A 22431-nucleotide genomic window follows, 5' to 3' on the forward strand; every position below is an offset into this window, starting at 1 on the left:
GCTTTTGACAACTTATTAAAGCCAGAGGGGAGTTTTCACCTTCACCAAATACTTGATTTTCCTTCTGAATAAAGATGTTTCAGACATTTTCTCTACATCTTTTTTAATTTGCAGTCTGTAAATGCTTATTTCTTTCAGATCTGTTGATCCCTCTGATTTGTGACCTAATTGTTGACTAAGCTACTGAAACAGTGGGAATTTGAGGCAAAAACTGGACTACAACTAGCCTTTCTCAGCTGCAAAACACATGCTTTCCCAACCTTCTCTGCAGCAGAGCGGTGTTCTCCGGGGAACTTGTTGCCTAACTTCATTGCTTTGATCATTTCAAAGCAATGCACACTTTGCACATTTTCTCTTTAACTCGTCACCAATCACTCTATTTTGGAGGCTCACAGTTGACATTACAGCACAGTGTTTTCTTTTCACAAATACTTGTCTACATATGAGACATTGCAGCAGCCTATTTTGTTGTCGTATTGTAGTGGCAACGTCACAAATGGAGTTAAGTGCAAAAGAGAAGAATTAGCAACTCTGCAGACATTATATTTATGGTAAAATTATTCCATTTCAGTACTATTTTCAGTCAGCCCTAAGTACATAATGCACACACAATGGTTTTACCATGAAATAGTAATTATCTCTTTATTTTTTCTTCCTAAAGGCATTATAGCAAAAAAGCTGCCTTTGACGCAGGAAATCTGGGATTCTTACAGTTGTGCCATCTGTCTGAGATCAGAACCAGAGTTTGATGAGGCTGACGTCTTCTTCTGCCTGTAAGGCATGGAGAACATTGTAAATGATGAGATGACCAAGAGCTTTTCAGCCCTGGAGCTACAGAGTTGGAGTTTGCAGACCAGAAGCAACCACAGCTTCTGTCACATAAGTCTGAAGCTGACAGCCCTGTGGGGTCTGGGTCTCTTCATCTGCTGTGGCGTCCTCTCGGGTTAGAGCGGCACGCAAACAGGTTCGCTGAGAGAGGGAGTTTCAGTCACATTTCAATCTTTGATTAAGTATTTGCTTTGTTTTCCAGAGAGTAACTCTTGCATTCAGTCTGTTTCTTGTTTCAAGCACCTCAGTGGGATTTCTACCCAACGCAGAGTTTCTGCCAGCTCTCATTTAAGCTTTGATTGTGCATGAAAGAGACAACATTAGGTAGATCAAACGCCTCACAACTGACAAGGTGCACCTCGTGTGTGCATCAGTTTAACTGAGCTGATTGTTGTGACACGATTCCTTTATGTTCGCAGGTTAAGGTCACACCTGAGTGATGAAGTACAGCTGATGGGTTACAGAATCTGTGTTAGATCTCTCACAGCAATCATCACCTGTCACAACAGGTATGAGTTCAGTAATGATCTGCAACAGTGTCGGCCTCCTGAGACATGTTAAAGAGCTGTGTAATTTTGCAGAACGTGCACAACTGATGCTACGTTTAGGGAATAGGGAGTAGAAAATCAGAACTCAGAATTACATAATTTTCTGCTTCAGTGGGAAAAACACAACACATTCAAGTTTCTGTTACCAGCAAATGCTCTGCAACTGTTCCATTATTTAAAGACCCAAACGTACTCACGGCCCGTTGATGTTTTATTAGATGAGAAACATGACATAACAGTTCAGAAATGATAAAAAATTATAATATGTGATCAAATATCATATGTTCCCATACAGTGCTGGTATCTTTGTGGCCAATCACACAACACCAACTGATGGGAAAATCTTAACTAATGATTACTGCTACTCAGGGGTGGAAATTAGCACCCACAACCGGCCAAATGCGGGTAAATATTTGAAGTGGCGGGTGAATTTGATCAACACACGCCACTGTGGCGGGTTGGCAATTTAAACAGAAAAGGTGTTATTTGTCCTCTTGACATATAGGGGGCAGTAATGTGCTCGAGTTGCTGCTGTTATGTCGAGCCACGTTCCCCCATCAGATACGGTTCCCCCTGCGTCTCCGTAAATAATGACTTATCTATTAACAGAATTGTTTAGAGGGGCAAATATTTCTCATTAAAAAAAAACAAAAAAACATCATTCTTTTAAAAAATAAAATGTGCTAATAATATCATAATACAGAGGAATAAACACAGTTAAGGAGTTGTTGGTAAATTATTTTGTCCTGTGTTTTAGAGGGGGAACCGATTATTTCAGACGGCTGAAATATTTTGTTCCCCCCTTGTAACTTTTGCAAAAAAAGAACAAATGTCTCCAAATAGAGTTAAAGACTTGTTGCTAAATCAACTGGTTGTTGTTGGACAATTATTGATCTAAATAACATTTTTAATTTCCACCCCTGCTGCTACTCTTTGGAAAGACATTCTGAATGTGTGCATATTGTGAGAGAAAAAAGTGGGTTTAGTTTCTTAATAACAATCAAACAAATCAATCAAAGTGATTTCTTTCAGATTGTTTAGCTGTATAGAGGTCTGCTGGTGATTCAAAGAGCCATGGTCAAATCTATGGAGGGTTAAAACATGACTAAATTAAATAAATGAATACAGCATAGAACTCCTCTCCTCACAGTTGGTTTAAAAGTGCAGAAGTCAAAGACAGACACCTAGTGGCCAAAAGGTAACATTGCAGTATAGCAGTTATGCTTTGCTGGGTAAAGTAGTTCCTCTATTTGGCTGCAGAAACTGCTTAGATGTTTTTTTTTTTTTTTTTTAAATAACAACTTGACAGCTTTGTTGGTATTATAATAGCATTAAATTAAAAAAATAGATTTTCTTCATTTTCTGCTTTTTCAGGTCATGTTGCTGATAAAAAAAACCAAACATCCTGTTCTCAGTTTTAGGTTTAGGAACTGATCCTATCATGTATTTAGATTATTTAAAAATGATTATTTACCAAATAAATTCATTTTATAAAAATAGATTTCAGCAAGACATTAGGTGACTTTATCAAGTAATATTTGTGCTTCTTTTTCAGCATAGGTTGTTAAAAAGAACCTGCGGACTCTAAATGTCATAAAGCATGCATCTACTAAAGTCAAGCAGACAAATTTCCTTTTGGGGGGTGTTTTATTAAGTGCAATAAATCAACTCTAATAATATGATAAACTCATGATTGTCTTTTGTTTCAGTTCTATAAGCAGAATAAAAAATTACAAGAAAGTTTCACTGACATTTCCCTCAGTGAAGGTACAGTATAAAAACAATATTTGATACATATATTATTTGAACAAGTATTCTGAAACTTTAAACAACACTGGTGTATTATTTTATTTATTAAAAATAATTTAAAGCTTTCTGGGACAGCAGGACGTTAGGTTGGGTGAGTTACCGTTGGAGGATGATGAGCAGCTGGGTCACCATCTGCAGTGTTTGGTTCCTGCCACCTATGAAGAAACAGGTGAGACACCAGCTTACAACCTCACAAATAAAGATTTAGGGTTCATGTATCGATACAGGAACAATATGAGCACCTCATGAAAAATTCAAATATGTCCAGACAAAATAAAATATTGGAATGATAAACTACACAGAGCTGGAACGCATTGCAGGAAGCTCTGTGGCAAACCAAATAAAAAAGAAGAAGAAAAAGAAATTACTCGAAACATTTTGAAGATTTAATCAAGAGGAGCAGAACCCTGACTAATCAGAGTCACAGCGATGAGAGTAAAAGATGTCTGAGACGTCATATTTATAGATTAGTCTGAGAATACCTGCTGATAGCCTTAAAAGCCTGGTGATTTGTCTTTAAAATGAAAAGATCAAGATCAAGAAGGTGATAAACTCTTAAATAATCGACATTAGGTGGAATCGTGAGCTTACCTCTGTTGTATATTTTTAAGTTTTTATTCAGAATATGCTCTCTTTCTTTTTTTGTCTGTTAGGAAGGAAGAGATGCAGTACGGTTTACCTGCAGAGTAAAAGCAGCCATCGCTGCCCGAGGAGGATTAGTGGATCTGATACGGAGAATGGAAGTTTTATTTAAATGTCAGGAAATGTATTTATCAGTTACATTATTGTTACAGGGTGTTAAAAGGGAGGAGTGGGGGTAATAAAGGCATAAAGCATGGAAGCCAATTCTCAAAAAGGCTTTTTTAGATCTCATCTTTGTCAGAAAAGTCAGCATTATTAATCCCTGGAGCTGAGTTATGGGAGCAGTGTTGATCGCTGCCCTCCGGGCGTGTGGAAAATGTTATCGCTGACACCAAACGACGCTGGGTGTGACACCCTTTCATTCTTTTGCTCCTATTCATCGGTGTCCTCTGATAGGGATGGCGGACTGAAACGAGCCAAAGTGAAAGAAGCTTTTAAAGGAGAGCAGCAGAAACTTCACAGCAAAGACCAAAGTGGTGACAAAGATGGCAGAAATCAACAAAAAGACCAAAAGACAAAGATTCAACTGAAGGACAAGGATGCTGCAACAATGACAACAATGTGAATGTTTCAGTGAAAAACTCTTTAAATACTTAACGAGTTAACTCAAATGAATGTTTTATCAGGCTGAAAACCCCCCAAAGAAGTGTGCATCTATGCGTTTTTATCTGTGTAAAAATACATTTATTTAAGGTTGCAAATGTTGTGAAATTAGGAGAATTACTTTAAAAAGTCTGATCAGTGCCAGATGCCAAAAGGTCAATTTTCTTTTATTTATTTATAAGCCAAAAACTAAAGATGAACCAAATTTCTCCACTTCACTTTTATTGATATTTAATCTTGTTCTGTTTTTTATTTTTTTTTAAAAACAGCCTTCAGTGTGGTAGTATGATATTTTTCAATATTTTAAGAATACATCGGCACTTTTATCGGGGCCTGGAAACTTCCAAATGAAACTAAAATATCTTTTAGTTTGAGTTACAATCAATGTTTTTATTAGTCAATGCCATCATGTTTCAGTGCCCTTGCTTACAGTCAGAATGTCTACCAAGGCTATGAAAACATGCCTCTTTTTCAAGACAATATCTTTGTGCAATTTTGTATCTGATTACTGCCAGAAAGGCGATGAAAACACGAGCATTACTGATGCTTCTTTCAGAGAGAGAGAGAGGGTCCAGATTGGAAAACGGACCGACAGTGTAAAAGCTTTTCTAATACTTAATTAATATGCTCTAATACTAATTTTGTCAAGAATAAATTTCTCTCTTTATTTAATCATGAAGTAAAAATACCCACAACAGTAAGTACTACAGTTGTTACGTCACAGACATCAAGGAGCTGCCAGTACTTTCCCGTCTGTGTACTAATTGGCTCAAGGATCTATATTTATCTGTAGCTTTAACCCGGGCTGGACATGGTGTACTGGTGAGAAACATTATCAGATGATGATAAGGAGTTTTTTTTTTCATTTTACTAGAAAACATGTTTCCTTTCTCAAACAGCAGGAGTTGCTGTTCAAACATGAAACTGAAATTCGGGAACTTGGAGCGTAACAGACTGATCTGTAAGCACGACACCCTGCAGACTGATTAGGATGGCAATAAACCAAATCCATTTTTCAGCCACTACCTAATCCTACCAGGCCCACGATATGTTAGCCAAGGATATGTGAGAAAAGTAGCAGGAAGTCCGGTTTGAAAATGTAGCCACTCCTGTAACCGGACAGAAAACGAGCAGACACACAAGCCTGAAGGGTGTCCAGACTGGAGTTGCTGGTCAAACTCACTGCCTCCCCCAACATAAGGACCCCATCAGGTTTGGCTCAACAGGAATGCTGACCTCTCCCAAAGTGACTCTTTAGAGAAGAAATCTCCTGTTTTACACCTGGAGCACGGCACAGTTATGAAGGCTCTAACAGCTCATCTTATTAAAAAACAGTACAAAAATTTGTAATACTTGATTTTTTTTTTTTGTTATTACAGATAGTATCTAATTAAAGGCCTAAATATCCTTGGAGAAATGCACATAGCCCACTGCCTTTTATGCCACAGCTTTAGATTACGTTCAGAAATGACAGAGTTCGTCAAACCTTGAAAATAACTTTATGCTGATCTCATACAACATCACAAGATGTAACAATCAGAGTATATGTTGTGAATGACTCTCAGCTATTTCTGCATTGGATTTTAGTTCAATATCTGTAAAACACACTGAGATGCCAACATTTTTGTGTTTGGTACTGTTGATTAGCTGTGGTGGCCATCTTGAATTGGATTGACTCCAAAATTAAATGAGTTTCAGATGTGCATCAAACGATCACATTCTGAAAGTCTCATTGAAATCTGTCCAGTGGTTCACGAGATATTTTGCTAACAGACAAACAGGGCCAACTCCAACAGTTTTAAGCAAAGATCTCACACAGTTAGTAGCACTTTGAATAAGTGTTGTGAATTACTCTCAGCTATTACCACACCAAATTCTTTAGACAATATATGTCAAAATAAATGAGTTACAACCACTTTTGTGTTTTTTGTTCAGTTGGCTGTGGCGGCCATCTCAAAGTGTTCTGGCTCCCAAAGGAAATCAGTCGCAGTGGTACATCCAGTGACTTGTTCCTGAAAGCTATGTTAAAATCAGTCCAGCGGTTCATGAGATATTTTGCTAACAGACAGTTGAGGGGAGATTCAGCCTAAGTATTAATGAGGCTCAGGTGTTGCGTCACAGCTGCTGTTTAATTGAGCACCGAGGAGGGGGGCGTGGCTTGTCCCCAAACCCAGGCCCACTTCTGAATGAGACCACGCCCAATCAGCTGGTTCCTGAAGTCCAGGCGAGCTCTTGAGCAAACTTTTTCCGGGCCCCTCTCCAGTTTCACGGCGCGAGCCCCGGATGGTCTCCGCGCTCCGTTCAGCTCGGCTCCATCATCCAGGTGCTCGGCGGCGTTGATCCGCAGGTGGTGCCGTCATGTCCCTGACGGAGCAGCAGTGGTGTCCCGCCAGCGCCCAGGTAACGGTGCTCCAAGCCAGGGGCCTCCGGGTCAAGGGGAAGAGCGGCACCAACGACGCCTACGCCGTCATGCAGGTGGGCAAGGAGAAGTTCCAGACGTCCGTGGCGGAGAAGAGCGTGGCTCCGGTGTGGAAGGAGGAGGCCACGTTCGACCTGCCGCAGCTGCTGCAGGGGGGAGGAGGTGGAGGAGGAGGACCGGACCGGAGCACCCTGCACGTCCACGTCCTGCACCGGGCCCTGGTGGGTCCGGACAAGCTGTTGGGTCAGGCTGTCATCAACCTGCTGCAGCTCAGCGACGACAAGAGCCGCAACAAGACGGAGTAAGTGCGCCCCCTGACTGAAGACTGTGTGGGGGAAGAACTCAGGTTGACCTGAGCCGTATCAAATGGTGCACTTTGAGTTTACTCCAGTAGTTTCCCGGATCTGTTGAATGCAATTCTGAGGCGCAGGTACGCACTCAATGTAAACAAAGAACTTGGCTGAATTCGCCAAAAAAGCACAACGAAGCTCGGTTCAGACTGACTTACTTTAGGCTGTAGTTCTTGTAGGTGAACAACATCTCTGAAGGTCCTGAGGGCTTTGTTGTAGGAACTAGGGGTGCAGAGGGTGCAACAGCACCTCTTGTGGATGACAAGGAAATAACAAATATTAAAAATTAAGGAATGAAAAATGAACATATTTACTTGTACTTATGTGAGCATATATATATATATATATATATATATATATATATATATATATATATATTTATGATGTCTTATTATCGGTGGAACTGGGCCATGTCCCTGTTTCAAGTAGAACAGCTTTATTCACTTTACCCTCCGGATGTAAAACATCTGCCTATGGCTATAAACCTGAATGGAATAAGTTGAGATATTAAAGCATCAAAGTAAACTTTAATGATAAAGCCTTAAAGTGTGCTTCGGAATAAAGCTCATTTTGAATTTCTAAGCTTTTAAAACCGTGAGACAGTTCATCGACAAAGTTATCCTCATGAGGTTTGTTCCAAAACATAAAGGTAAAACTGCTTTTTTTTTTTTTTTTTTTTTTTTTTTGAGCAGTCAGATATGTCTTATCCATCTGGTTTATGTCTCTCTGATTTCCCTTTAGTGAGATTAGTGTGCAGACTAAAGTTAAACTTGAGGGTTTTGCTTTTCAGAACAACTAAATGGGGAAACCATGTAGTTGGAACAAATGCTCTGAACTGCATCCCAAAGGACCTACTTATATCAGCCATGGTGAACCCTCCGAACAAATCTCCCTAATCCATTCTTAAACTCCCAGTAAGCTTGTGATCAAGTTTGTGAAAGCAGTGAATTAAGCATGTTTGTCCAGTGAACATGCTTGTTTGTTTGTTTTGTTGCGTGTCATTCCTTCAAGGAACGCCCGGCCTTTTTTTTTTTTTTTCAACCATGTTTTCTGCATCTGAAGAGTCGATTGTGGAAGTGAGGAATGTTGCTCTCCAACGTTTGCAGTGTAAGCACGCATCGCTGCACAGGCCTGTTTTAAGAGCTTTTGTTTTATAATTGTTGCCCACTTGCACTGGTGCCGCTTGAGGGATTTGTTTCCTTGGCAGCCGCCCTCAAGGATGCCAAGCAGCATTACTTACTCCGGCTAATGAAAGCAGAAAGTTCCGATTTTATTTTCATCTCCTCGGCTCAGTCCTCTGTTGTCAACAGGAGAGAAGTTTCCCAAAAAAAAGACCTAAACCTCTCAGTAAATTAAGTTTTACTCCCAAACATGAGCTGTCCTTTTGAAGTGATCGACGGGGAGGGAAAAAATGACTCATTGTGCAAAAACATTCATGCTCTCTTCCTAAATAACTTCTTGTGTTGTATAAAAAATCGGGTGTTATTAGTGAGAGTCGAGCAGCAGCAGGTTTTACAGGCCGTCCTGGTTCGGGTTTCCCACGGAAAGCGACTGATCCTTTTTAAAGAAGACATTTTTTCCCCCAAATTTGAACAATTTCCTGAAGTCTTCATAATGAATCTGTTGGGCTTTTGACACAAAGCCTGAAACGACTGGTTTTAAGCAATATTTTACCCTATTTTCCGAGCAGACTGCTCCTCTTTTGAGATTTCTTATTATTGATGACCACTCAAGCACAGAAAATGTAGTTTTTTATGTTAATGGTTAAAATGCAAGACTAATCTACCATCATAGGAAGATCTTAGCACAAAAAACAAATCCCTCAACGTGAGATTAGTTTCCAAAAGCAGCATTCATTATTAGGCTGTTTGCTTAAAGACGGACACACAAACTTTTAAAAAATTTTCTTTTCCTCTTTTCCTGTTTAATGTCATGGATGACTGCATGCAGACTGAGGCCCTGTTTTGCTCACTGTCCTTGAGGCAAACATTTCATGAAATAAAGGCCTAACATTCCTTCAAGGAATGCTAGGCATTCCTTGAAGGAATGCTAGGCACTCCTTCAAGGAAGGAGTGTACACCCATCGATGTAGCTGTACACCCATCGATTACTTTTTTCAAATCTGTCCAGTGCTTCATGAGATATTTTGCTAACAATGTTGACGCCGACACTTTATGCCTAAGTTTTAGGCAAAGATCTCGAGCAACCTGCAGATCTTTGATACCAAATTCTGCTCTTTTAAACCTCATAGCTTTGAGAAAAGATACAGGAGTTTTACTGCTCTTAAATTAATTATGCTTGAAGCTGAAATTTCTCTGTAAATTCAGAAACTGCTCGTCTGTTTGTTTTTATTTCTATTGTTTTGGTGAGCTCGACGAGTTCACACAGCCTGAAATTTCAGTCCAACTTTGGCCTCGCATTCCTGACGGTTCTTATCAATGAAAAACAAACACTGACAACAGTGAAAGTAACCTAAGTTCAGGTTTTTTTTGTTTGTTTTTTAAGAGTGAAACCACAGTAAATGCACACAGCCTTAACCAACAGAAGTACATGCTGCTTTTTTATAAAGAATTTTTTTTTTTTGTTCTTGGTTTTTATGTTTCTCAAGTTAGCAGAAAACTGGGTCATGATTACTGGTGAATCACTCCCTTGATGATTTGTTTCCGTCAGCTAAACAAACCCCACCGTCTCTCTTCCCTTTTAGGTATTTTATTCCCAAAGACAGGAGAAGAGGTGATAACTTCAGCTCAGATTTCATTATGTGCTGCATGAACCATGTGACAACCTGAAGCAGCTAAAATCAGTTCGTTCATTTACACTCAGGACTCTTGTAATGTAAGGCTGCCTCGATTTTTTTTGGGGAAAAAACAAGTTGTCTGACATCAGCACAAAAATTAAAGGCCTGGCTGAAGGAACTCGTGTCCCCTGCTACCTTGCATGCCAAAGTTTTCTGCAAGGATCCTGTGCGATCTGTTATGACTTAAAGCAGATGTTGGGGATCATTCTCAGCTACTACCATGCCAAATTTTGGCTCAGTATCTGCAAAATTTACAGTTCTAGCCATTTTTGTGTTTGCTACGGTTTATTGGCTGTGGCAGCCATCTTAAAGATGTGCACTTGATTCCTTTAAAGTTTCATTAAAATTCCTCTAGTGTTTCAGGAGCTATTTTGATGTCAGCAATTTGATTTGTTGTATTCTGGTGCTTTATAAACTGAATTAGAATTGAAATATTATGACTATAAATTAAAAATAAAATGTGAGCCCACTTGTAAAAGGGGAAACTAGTTAACGGCACCACATTATCTCAGTAACTCGAAGTTTAACAGTTTTTCTGCTGCACCCATTAGAGGGAGTTTTTCTGGTCCATTTAGCCTTTTCAGGCTCACAAACTCAACACTTGAACGGTTGTAGTCCTTGGGACATTATCTCCGTCGAGCCGTTTTTACTCATTCAGCTGCTCTCCCGCTCGCAGCTGCGCTGTGTGATAAGAAAGGCTCGAGTCACCCCGGGTATTGTGTTATCCTTCACTCAGGAAGGATGTGCGCCGAGAAAGTATGATGAATATCTTCAAAACACCCAGTCATCCATTATGGTCCTCCTGATTCTGTTTGTCTGGCGCAACATCACACTTTCCGCCGCTCAGAGCCGCTGAAGAGCGCCGTCCTTATCACGGTGCTGTTCAGTAAAGGTCAGTTTAATTCCACCTCACGCACAGCGTTTTGTACTCCGCCCGTCTAACGCCCAAACACTTTTGCAACTTCCCCTCAGATTTAACTGAAAGAATTTGGTTCTTCTCGTTTTCACTTGTTGAGCGCGTCTGTTTGTTTTTGTTTTCCCTTCTGCTCTGCAGTGTGGCAGCTCCCACAGGAAATTGAATTTGAAGTCTGCTGTAACTAAACTATTGTGCTGAACTTTTACCTTCTGCTTTGGGATATTAGAATAGAATGAGATGCTTTTTGGGTTAAGTTGTTTAATTTCCTTTTGAAGGACTTTTGTTCCTGAGCGGTTCGGTGGAGCAGTGGTTTGAGCCGTCTCCTCACAGTGAAAAGGTTGCAGGTTCACAGACCAGCTGGGGGGCCCTTTCTGTGTGGAGTTTTTGCATGTTTTCTCTGGGTATTTTCCCCCCCAGACTAAAAACATGCATGTTAGGTTAATTTGTAACTCTAAATTATCACTAGGCGCGAGAACATGAATGGTTGTCTGTCTCATTTGTCTTTACGTGGCCCTGTGATGGACTGGCTGTCTGTCCAGGGTGTCCCCCGCCTCTCACCCAGAGTCCTTCCAGAGATGAGCACCAGCTCCCCCACAACCCTGAAGAGCAAGTAAAGAAAATTATTAGAAGTTCTTTGCCAAAAATGTCTTAGAAACTATCGTTTTGTTTGCATCCTCACCCCGTCTGACCGAAGAGTCCTTTTATTTGTTTCTGCTCTTTGAGTTTGTGAAATATAAGTTCTCAGATTTGTTAAAGATACTTAAAAGCTGCTACAAAGCACTTCAAGCTCTTTCAGGTTGTGAATTATTTCCTTTTTAAAGTTTGCTGCTGTTAAGCCGAATCTATTCTTCCTGCTACCAGTAAAATGTTTCCTGCGTTAATGGCTGCAGCAGAGCCCTGAAGCATAATCAGTCCAACTTTGTGCTTGGTAGGAAGTGCTCTTGTGTTGCAATTGTGTGCTCTTTCCATCAATTGTGTCCAAAAAGTTGTAACTTGTAAGTCCACAGAAGGAAAGGAAGAAAAGTAAGGCAAAGGTTATTAGATCATCAGTGGAAATATCAGTTGCATAAAGATTTTTGTTGTTGTTGTTAATGAAACCTCAGAACGTCATGAATCGGATTGCTGAGCAGAACATGGCATCAGAAGTAGCTTAACCTTCAATTTTTTACTGTTATGGGCTTTTTTAAGAGATGGGGAGAGGGACTGATGACATTGGTATAAAAGAATGAAGTACACATCGGTTAATGTGAAAACACTCAGCTTTATAACTGCAGAAAATGCTCCAAGTCAACAAGTCATCAACTTGATGCAGGCTGAGTTTATAAAAATGACGCAGTGAGGAAATGCTTCACATTGTGCTCAGTAGGCACTCACTGGATTACTGTAGATACATAGTATAAAAAGCCTGGAGGACAATGTAGACGATACAGGAGCTGCTGCTGAAAGTTTTTGCTGTATTTTCTTCAAATTATGTCTGTTTCTGATGTGACAAATGCATTTAATTCAATGGTGCCCAGTCCTGGTCCTGGAGGGCCACTGTCCTTCATGTTTTAGATATTTCTGGTTTGAATGAATGCGTGATTAACGGGCTTCTGCAGAACTTAAAGATCAGGGAAACTACCTGTAAAACATGCAGGATAGTGGCCCTCATCTGGTTTATTAAACAATGTTTCTTTCCCCTCACATTATTATATACTTAGTTGTCCAAAGAAGATGCAGCAGGAAGCATAACAGGAAAAGAATTTTGATGATCTCATCAAAACTCTTCTGCCAAGTCCAAAATGAATATTCTAGAGCTGCACCTGAACTTGATTTTTGAGTCTTGCTTTGCTCTTTACGTCCAAACTTCGGAGATTAAAATTCTGAGGCGAGGTCAGAACTAAGATTGATCCGTCTGAAGGTGGAGATATCTGTCCAGCGAGTCTGTTGAATCTCTTTGAAGCCCTTTTAATCACCTTCTCCTGCTGTGGGAGAGTCAATTAGTTTAATTTCTGCAGTGTTAAGCAGCTCCCACAGCTGATGATTAACTTCAGGCTTTTCAGGACTCCGTTTGTCAATCTTTAAAAATCACACCACACTAATAGCAGGTGAATAAGTCAGAGGACTAAACTTTTTCAATTTGGACATTTTGACGCATGTTTTGAAGGTTCAAATCTTTTTGAGTCACTCATTTTTATACATGAGATATTTAAACTTTAGCTCTAAATTGGCTCAAAATGGAAGGAAAATGCACCATTTTTGATTAAAAGGTTTCTCTTTTGTGTTCATCTTTCTGCAATGACAAATGCAGCAGAATGTTAGTAAACTTGTGTGAATAAGTGACAATATGTTTTAAAATGATTTTGCCGCATGTAGACACCTTGCCTTGAATAAGGAGGGAAAAAAACAGTGTTCTACTTTTACATCAAACTATTCAAAGAAAAACTGTAAAAGGATCACAGTATGGTTGAATACACCTCTTTATGTGCAGCACATAATAATTATGGTGCTGCATAAGAAAAAAGGGATGATAAATATTAAATCTGCAGCGTAGCTCAAGGACTTTGGTTGGGCAAATCTTAAAGAATTTCCACTAGAGAATATTCATTTATATAACTGAAGTCTGAAAGTTGCAAATCACATCTCGTTAATCATCAGCAAGTGGGAGGCAGGGGTGCTGACAGCACTGAACCACACTGCAGATTCCAGGAAAAGGCAGCTTCCCTCCTACAATTTGTTTGTGTCACACATCTGAGGCATTCCTGAGGAAGGAGGGGGGGAAGAGGGAGAGAATCTTAACTAAATAACTTCTACGGGGGGGCATTGTACTCTATTATAAGCTGAGTGCAGTTTATAATGGAGGCTTTTCATGAAGATTAGAAACTGAGGGAATAAAGATTGGAGTATGTCTGATAAATTCATGCATACGGGAAAGATTCAGAGAATCACATGAAACAGAAGGACAGACACAAAAGTATGCAGCACCCCCTGTCTCTGTCTCTCTCTCACTCACTCACACACACACACACACACAGTGCCCCTTCCTCATTTCCTCATTTCCTTTGGAATCCAGATTTCAGTCGGTTGTTTTTCTGTGATGAGTTGTTCTCAGTTTTTTGTCTTGTAAGCACATTTTACGCTGATATAACTTTTTTTTTTTCTCGTTTTTTCCTCTTTGTTTCCTTTTGAATGATTCAGATCTTGAGACCCTCGGTGTACAGAACCCTGACAATGTTTGTGTAAAGTTAATGCTGACTTGCTTCAGTGGACATTGTTATGACTTTCTGTATTTATTGCCTGCCCTTCAGGGCGGTGGGTAATTATGTGTGTGTTTGTGCTTTGATAGCTAAATATCTCCTGAACGACTGGGTGGATTTGAACAAAATTCTCAAAGTAATCATTGCATGTACTGATTTTATTTTTAGAGCCTCCCCAATTCAAGATGGTCACCATCAACCTTAGCCTGCAAAAAAATGGCTATATTCTGTCAGTTTTACAGATATTGAGCTACATTTTGGTGTGGCAGTAGCTGAGTCCTCCTCAACACATCAAGGGCTAACTGATGATTTGAGATCTGTGCTTAAATCTTTAGTTTATAAGAAACTAACATTTCTTTAAGGAATGCTGATTTCATTTAGATGTGTTTTAAATGATCTAAACTCTGTGATTGCTTAGCTACCCCCTTTTTTTTTTTTGAATGTGAAAGTGTATCCACATGCATCTAAATCATTCTTGACAGTTTGCTGGGGTTAATTCTGTCTAATACCTGTGCATGTTTAAAAGGTAAAGATGGGGTTAGTAGGAGATTTGTTCCTGGTGTCCCTGAGTAGTTCTGTGAGAGGAAGAGAAAGGGCTAATCTTCCTGGAATAAAAACAAACTGCTGTTCTCTGTTGGGTCAACTGTCTGGGACATGCAGGATAGACATGTAGTATCATAGATAAGAGAGCACGTTGGCCTTAAATCCCTAAAAACCTTAAAACCCAGATTGTTGGACAAGATAAACAAATGGAAAGTATTGCTGCTGCATAATAGATGAAGCAAAGACATGCATATACCTTTTTCTTGTTTTGACTGATGTTTAACGTGTGTTTTTCTAACAGATGGTTTAAGTTACTAGACAAGACTGGCAAACCAGACAAAGAGCGAGGAGAGGTGCTTGTGGACATCCAGTTCATGAGGAACAACATGACTGCCAGCATGTTTGACCTCTCCGCAGCAGGAAAATCCCGCTCTCGCCTGGGCAAGATCAAGGACAAAGTTCGTGGCAAGAAAAAAGAATCGGACTCTGCGTCGAGCATCGTGCCGTCCCTAACTCAGGTCCTGACAGACAGCGAGGAAGAGGAGGCGGCAAACGGGGACGCTGAGGGAAAGGAAGGCAAGGACGGAAAATCGAAGAAGCACAAGAGGAAGTCTTTGTTCGCTCCGAAGTCCAACCTGCAGAAGAACATGTCTCAGTCAATGTCTGTCCTGCCGGGGAAAAACTCCTCGCTGAGCGGCAGCCAGTCCTCCGGTCTGAATGTCGACTCCTCTGAAGGTTAGAACTTTTTTTCTTATTATTATTTGTTCCTGGGTCATGGCATGCTTATTAATTTACTCATGTGCTTTCAGGCAAAAAGAAGTTCAAGTTCACATTACATAAACGCTCTGGGAGCTCGGACACAAAAAGTTCCTTCTCTGGTCATCAGAAGCAGGCTCCTGTGGAGCAGAGCAACCTGTGCATCAATGGTAGCCATATTTACTGCGAAGAACCGCAGACTCGAACGGCTCGCGTCGGATCCAACTTCAGCCTGATCAGTTCGGGCCACGGATCCATGGAGGATGTCCCTGAAAACTCCCCTCCATCTGTGGATTCACTGGAAGCAGTGAAGGAGTACTCACCTTGGATGGAAGAAGAGGAGGAAGAAGTTGGAAATGTAAAAGATGTGGATGAGTCAAGGAAGGAGGAAGAAGAAAGGATTAAGATGGAGGAGGAGAGACGGAAACAAGAAGAGGAGACTCTTAGGAGACAGCAGGAGGAGTTGGAGAGATTCGCAAAGGAGAAGCTGAGACGAGAGGAAGAAGAGAGATTAAATGTTCAAAGAGAGGCAGAGGAAAGGAAAAGGAGAGAGGAAGAAAAGGAGATGCTGAGGCAACAAGAGGAGCTTGAGAGGTTGGCTAGGGAGAAGTTACGACAAGAGGAAGAAGAGAGAAGAAAGGCTGAAGAAGAGAGAGCGAAAAGGGAGGAAGAGGAAAGAAAAAGGAGAGAGGAGGAGGAACTACTGAGACAAGAGGAGTTGGAGAAGTTAAGACAAGAGGAGGAAGAGAGAAGAAAAGCTAAAGAGGAAGAACAGAAAAAATTGGCAGAGGAAAAGAGGAGAGCTGAGGAAGAAGAGAGAAGAAAACTTGAGGAAGAAAAAAGGCAAAGAGAAGAAGAGGAAAGAAACAGGAGAGAGGAGGAGGAGGAGAAGGCCCGAGAGAGAAAGAGGCAGGATGAAGAGCGCAGATTGGCTGAGCAGAAGAGATTGCAGGAAGAAGAAGAAAAGCAGAGGGTTAGAAGGGAAACTGAGAGGGCTGAAGAGGAGAGGCAGATGGAGGAAGAGCTTGTGAGAAAACAAGAAGAACAAAGGAGGCAAAGGGAGGAAGAGGAGAGGCTTAAGAAGGAAGAGATGAGGAGACTTGAGGAGGAAGAAGAAAGGGCTAGGAAAGAGAGGGAAGAATATGAGAGACTGATGGAAGAAAAGAGGAGACAAGAGGAAGAGAGAAGGATCGAGGCAGAAGAGAAAATTAGAAAGGAGGAAGAGGAAAGAGCTAGGATGGAGGAAGAAAAAAGGCAAAGGGAGCAGGAGGAGAGGAGGAGGAGAGAGGAAGAGCTTGAGAAGTTGGCTAAAGAAAAGCTGAGACAGGAAGAAGAAAAAAGAGAGGCTGAAGAAAGAGCTAAAAAGGAGGAAGAAGAGAGGATTCAAAAAGAGGAGGAAAGAAGGTGGGAGGAGGAGGAGAAAAGGAGAAAGGAAGAAGAGAAGAGAGTTAAAAAGGAAAGAGAAGAAAATGAGAGATTAGAAGAGAAGAGGAGACTAGAGGAACAAGAAAAGAGGAAGATGGAGGAAAAGGAAAGAATTAGGAAGGAAGAGCAAGAAAAGATTAGAAAAGAGGAGGAGAAAAGGAAGAGGGAAGAGGAGAGGGCTAGAAAGGAAAAGGAAGAATATGAGAGACTAGAAGAGGAGAGGAAGAGACTGGAAGAGCAAGCAAAGAGGAAAGAGGAAGAGGAGAGGGTTAGGAGGGAGGAGATGGAAAGGAAAGAAGAGGAAGCAAAGAAAGCCGAAGAAAAGCAGAAAGAAAACAAAACAAACCAAGATCAAAAAGTTGCCAAGAAAAAATCCAGAATAATTCCTGTAGGAATCATTTCCACTAATCCTTTTGATGAAGACTTTTCTCCTTCGGATGAATCATCCAGCTCTGCTCCTGAACCTCAGAGCCGCACAACGAAAGCTGAAACTGTTCCAAGGTCAGTTCAGGCCAAACCTGCACGCACTGTAAGAAGAATTAAATCTGTGAAACAAATTATTAATAATAAGAAAACAAACAGTTATTAGATTATACGCAAATATAGTTATGTCCTTTGGAATTCTTGCTGCGTTTTCCACAAGTTTTAAGAGGCTGAAAACTGGAAAATTCTTTGAAGAAAGTTTAAAAGGTACACAAGTATCGCACAGATAGAAAGTTCTTTTTAGGAGAGGGTTCAAAAGCTGCACAATTATTGCACACGTTTCACAGGAGATAAAATAGTGCACGTGTAACATGCACATTCTCAAGAAATTAACCTGGACATGGATTGCACATAAAGTATGTTCCTCAGAGTAAAAATTGTAATTCTATTACACATCTATTTTGCCACAGGGTTTTTGTGTATTATGGAAGAGCTTGGGGGTGGGATGGAAAACGGAAATCTAGGTTGTTTTTTTTTCATATTTTCCCTCAAACATAAATATTTGCCTTTGCCAGACTGATGTAACAGTTTTGTGTTTAATGTTAATATGAATTGAATACAATTTGCATAAAATGTTTATCAGTTTTGTCACCAGCCATATCTGTTGAATACATTTTTTTTAAATACCCAAAGGAAAATATACTGCAAAATCCAAAATGTTTGAAAAGCAAATCATATTTTGCCCTTTTCACCGAGCTCACTGGATTTGTGTACAAGAATCACAAGTTCCCCATGACAACGGAGAGAGGAAATTGTTTAAAATTCTTCCCCTTTTGTTTTCATGTTGCTCCAGCTCTGCATCCACAGCATTTCGTCTCTAATTAATCATCAGTTTTTGGAACTCGGCTGACTTGAACTTTAAAACGTCCAGTCAGCTGTGGCTGCACGTGAACAGCTCTGCCGCTGGTGCGGTTACTCCCTTGGGGAGATGGTTTAGTGCCAGACGTATCAGCGGGAATCTTATAGTCGCGACAAAATCTGAAACAAAATGGTTCAAAGTATGCGTTTTAATGAGGAAACTAAAGCTCTGTCAAGGAAAAAAAACAACGATATCACCAAGGCATCTGTGGCTTGCTGTCGCTAGTGTGGAGCCATTCAAGATCTGACCTGAATTTTAAATTTTACCCTATAACTGCACAACTCAATCCCAAAAACATACGGCTAACTGAAAAGCTGTATCCACGAAAATATAGGGAACTGTACAGAATATATGAGATGACAAACTGCTGTGCTCGAGCTACTGAGTGATGGAGGTAGATCGTTATTCAGTTTAATACGTTGCCAGTTTAAAACAAAACTAATTCCACAGCTGATGCTGCGGAGGAAGATCAACTAACTGGTGTCTGAAAGAGGTTGGAGGGTCTCAAATGTCTACGAATACTTCTGTGTGCGTTTTTTGAGTCTGGTAGCAACAAGGGTTCCTGTTTGCCACCTTTTTAATTGAGTAAAAAGGCATTTGTCAAAGCTTTAGGATTTTATTTTTTAAAGGAAATGGTGCTAAAAAGGCAAAATAAATTTCTAGTTACACTTCAGTGAGATAAACCAGCTTGCTGTGATGAATGTTGGATGTCTGCAACAGAAGTGACTCAGTTGTTTTTGAGATATTTGAATTTAAGTAAAGATGTGTCTTCACAATTCTACGTGAAAAGTTGGATTATCCTTAAAGTTGTTGGGTTCAACCTCTGGAGACCATCAAACTTTAATATCAGATCAATAAATGGTTGTATAGATATTTCACTGTGAGTTATAACAAATTATAGCAGTAACTGTTGATGGGGATTGCAGGATAAAAGCAGATAAAGTTAATCCATTTTAAGAAGAGAGTGAAGATAAACTCAAATGTTTGAGAACATTAGGAATCATTTCTATGCACACGGTGTTATCTGGATGCTCCTGTGTTTCAGTCTGTCACAACTCGAAGTTCTCAGCACTCCTTTTTTTTTTTTTTTTCAAGGCTGCAGAAAACTTGACACTAGCATTAAAAATGCATGTCTCTGTGCTTCTGTGTTTGTGTGCAAAGAGATCTGGACTCATTGGACAGTCTTACCACGCTGTATCGAGTATCACACAAATAGGTGAAAATAACTTCACACTCTTTAGATCTCAGGGTTGTTTACATAACTTTTTATTCCTATGAACATACTCAATATGGCCATAATTATACAGCGCTTTTTTGGCACAAGTTTAGTAATTCTTTTCAACATTCTTGCCAACGGATGTTTGATAATTTAATCCCTGTGAAGCTCTTCTTGTAGCTTATTTTGTTTTCTTTCTTCAATCTTTTAGCAACTCTGTGGAAACTCCTTTTAATAGCTGAAGTTTGCCCACACACTTCATGTAGTCTGTGTTTCGTTTACAGATGTCGCTCGGCTGTCCCTTCAGCGACAAGCAGCGCCGTTTCTACAGACGAAACGGACCTGAATAATGCTCAGCGGGAAAAAAGACCGGCTCCTCAGCCTCCGGAAAGGAATCAGCCCGAGAGACTGAGACACAAGGAGGAGGATCTGTCTACATCACATCCGGCGCAAATTAACAAGCAGAACAAAGAAAAAGACGTCAGAACTGCGAGCGTTCCTCCTCAGCGCTCGGTGCAAATGATCGCTCCGCTGAATCGGTCCCCTAAAGATGTAAAGAGTGAGACGCAGAACAGTTGCACCAAAATATCAACCACCAAGCGTCCTGCACCATCCAGACCACTTCCTGTTGAAGAAGAGCTGTCACCTGCTGGCAGAACCTCTCACAGAGAGGTGTCCGAGCACAAACCAGTCAAAACGGTTCAAACCTTAAACCCATTTGATGATGAGGATGATGAAAATGAGCTCACAGCTAAAGATGATGTCACCATCTCTGGCAGCACCAGCCCGTCTCACTGGCCTTCTGCAGAACCACAGACCGTTGACAAAGATGCTGCCTCTCAACCGAAACTCAAATCCCCGAAGGAGGCTCGTGCTCCCGCACCTCCTGCTCCAACTGGCTCCTCGTCGAGCCGTTCTATCCACTGGATTGATGGAGGTCCGCTTACAGAGGGTCCCGCGCCAACCACGCCAAACGAAGCATGCGACCCAGAACCCGAGGCTAAAAGTCACACGCAGGTCCAGGAGAGTCCAAATAAAGATGCTCAGCCTGCAAAGGTGCAGAATGGGATGGTGGCAGGTGTGAAGGAGGAGGGACCGCCTGTAAATTCACGCAGGTAAGACGGTTTAGCTTTTAGTAGAAGGAAAAAAAAACTGTTTCATTTAACTACAACAACCAGCTACTAATGCCATTGTTGAGTTTTCAAATTATATCATCGTAACAGTATGAGTTATTTGTAATATACCGGTAATCTTTTTTATGATTCATTCACTTTTTTCTATTTTAATGGTATGGGGAGGCTGGTGTGGAATATTTAATGTACAAGATAAGGATTATGTTCAGCTTAATGAGTAACTGCTTTATCTGACCTTTTATTAAAACCTTCTATAATTAAAAGCATAGCATTCCTTGAAGTTTGTAGCCATTTTGGTCGAACCTTATCTTGAAATATAGCATAAGACTGCACATAAAGTAATTTATGTATGAGCTCAGAGCAAATTTTAGGTCAATATTTGTGAAATGACTTGAGCTGTAGCCCTTTATTGAGTTGGCTACGGTTGATAAACGAAGGAACTAGGATGACCCTGAAAGTTAATCAGTTGTAGATGTACTGTACATCTAGTGATTATGTACTAAGTTTTGTTCAAATCTGACCAGTGGTTTAAGAAATTTTGCTAACACAGCAAACGAACACATGCACACATACAGACACGGGCTTTAACTGAGTTCAACTGTATTTTTGTTTTGTTTTCTCCCCTCTAACATACTTCCAATGTGCTAAAGTTTTTCTTTAACCTTTTTGTCATTGCAGACTTCAAACTGTAAAACCTCTTAGCCCCCTGGAACAGCAGCCTGCCTCTGTTGTTCAAGAAGAAAACACCAAATCCGCAGGACTGCACTGCAGCGGAGTTCAGCAAAAAACAAAGGTATCTTTACTTTATTTAAAAAGAAAAAGTTTTGTTTCGATTAGCTGCGATGAACTTGTTTGAAGCTTTGTTTTTGTGCGTTATCTCCTCCCGCAGGTTGGTGCTGTGATTACAGGGCCGTACTCTCAGCTGACTCGGGAGGAACTGATCTCTTTGGTGTTGAAACAGGAGAAGCAGCTCGCCGACAGAGACAAAAAGATATCCGAGCTGGAGCAGTACATTGATAACTTGCTTGTGCGCGTCATTGAAGTGCAGCCTAGTATTCTCATGGCTATGAGTGCTTTAAAATAGGCCGTGAAAGTGGATTCCCAGCCGACACCTTATCCCTGCTGTTAGGATCAGTTCCTCAGAGTCCGACTTTATTCCCCGCAGTTCTACATAATAACCTCGGCTTTCCAAGACTTGCTGAGCTTAAGAGAACTGGAGTGTGTGGAGTGGTTTAGAGTTCAAGGTGGATATATCTGCAACTGAAATCAAAGAGTAAAGATGAATAATGTTGAAGATTGAGTTGCTTGGGATTTAATTAAATAAATCAGATAAATTAACGTTTTCTTTGTGAGACTCCTACAGATCCTCTGTATATAGTAATTGTTCAAAGCTTTCATGTGGAGCATTAAATTCCTCACAGCATGAAAGACTTATTTTTCTAAATGAAAGAAAGCCTTACTCTGTCAAACTATGCACCGAAATTTCTTGTGATCCTGAATATCAGATGCTTCTATGATTTTTGCTAACTCCAAAGAAGAAAAGCACTTTAATCACCTTTTACCAAATAAACACTGAATTATTATACTGTAATGAAGTTGCTGATTTAAATTTATTATATTTGCTAAATAAAGTAGAAAAATATTAATCACGTTTCACACTTTTGTGCTTCCTTTGAGACTTTGGTTTCCCTTTCTAAGTAACTTATATGGCACAACACCGTTGCATTGGTCCTTTTATTTTACGTTTTTGACAACACAAAGTCAGGAAACAAAAGGGTTTTTGGAAGTTTTTTTATTTATTTATTTATTTTTTAAAGGAATCTTTGTCTTAATTTTCATAAAATGTTTGGTAATGTTTGGGTCGCTGT

The 22431-nt window shown here is 40.3% G+C and overlaps 1 protein-coding gene across 1 annotated transcript; it reads left to right on the forward strand.

Annotated features, from left to right (window-relative positions):
• Positions 1-6628: 6628 nt before the first annotated feature.
• LOC108232630 (trichohyalin-like) lies at positions 6629-22209 on the forward strand. The gene is made up of 6 exons (XM_025004751.2): positions 6629-7150; positions 14993-15426; positions 15501-17373; positions 19715-20545; positions 21242-21356; positions 21453-22209. Exons 1-6 carry the CDS (start codon positions 6789-6791, stop codon positions 21645-21647), a joined length of 3810 nt encoding a protein of 1269 aa, XP_024860519.1. The 5' UTR covers positions 6629-6788; the 3' UTR covers positions 21648-22209.
• Positions 22210-22431: the final 222 nt, after the last annotated feature.

The sequence above is a fragment of the Kryptolebias marmoratus genome, linkage group LG14 (genome assembly GCF_001649575.2).
Source record: "Kryptolebias marmoratus isolate JLee-2015 linkage group LG14, ASM164957v2, whole genome shotgun sequence".
Classification (NCBI taxonomy): Eukaryota; Metazoa; Chordata; class Actinopteri; order Cyprinodontiformes; family Rivulidae; genus Kryptolebias; species Kryptolebias marmoratus.

Bases quoted from the DNA above. Each gene is read 5' to 3' on its own strand.
- LOC108232630 (XM_025004751.2), top strand. From the start codon at position 6,789: ATGTCCCTGACGGAGCAGCAGTGGTGTCCCGCCAGCGCCCAGGTAACG. The intron at 15,427-15,500 runs GTTAGAACTTTT...ATGTGCTTTCAG, and splicing joins GAATGTCGACTCCTCTGAAG to GCAAAAAGAAGTTCAAGTTC. The intron at 20,546-21,241 runs GTAAGACGGTTT...TTGTCATTGCAG, and splicing joins CCGCCTGTAAATTCACGCAG to ACTTCAAACTGTAAAACCTC.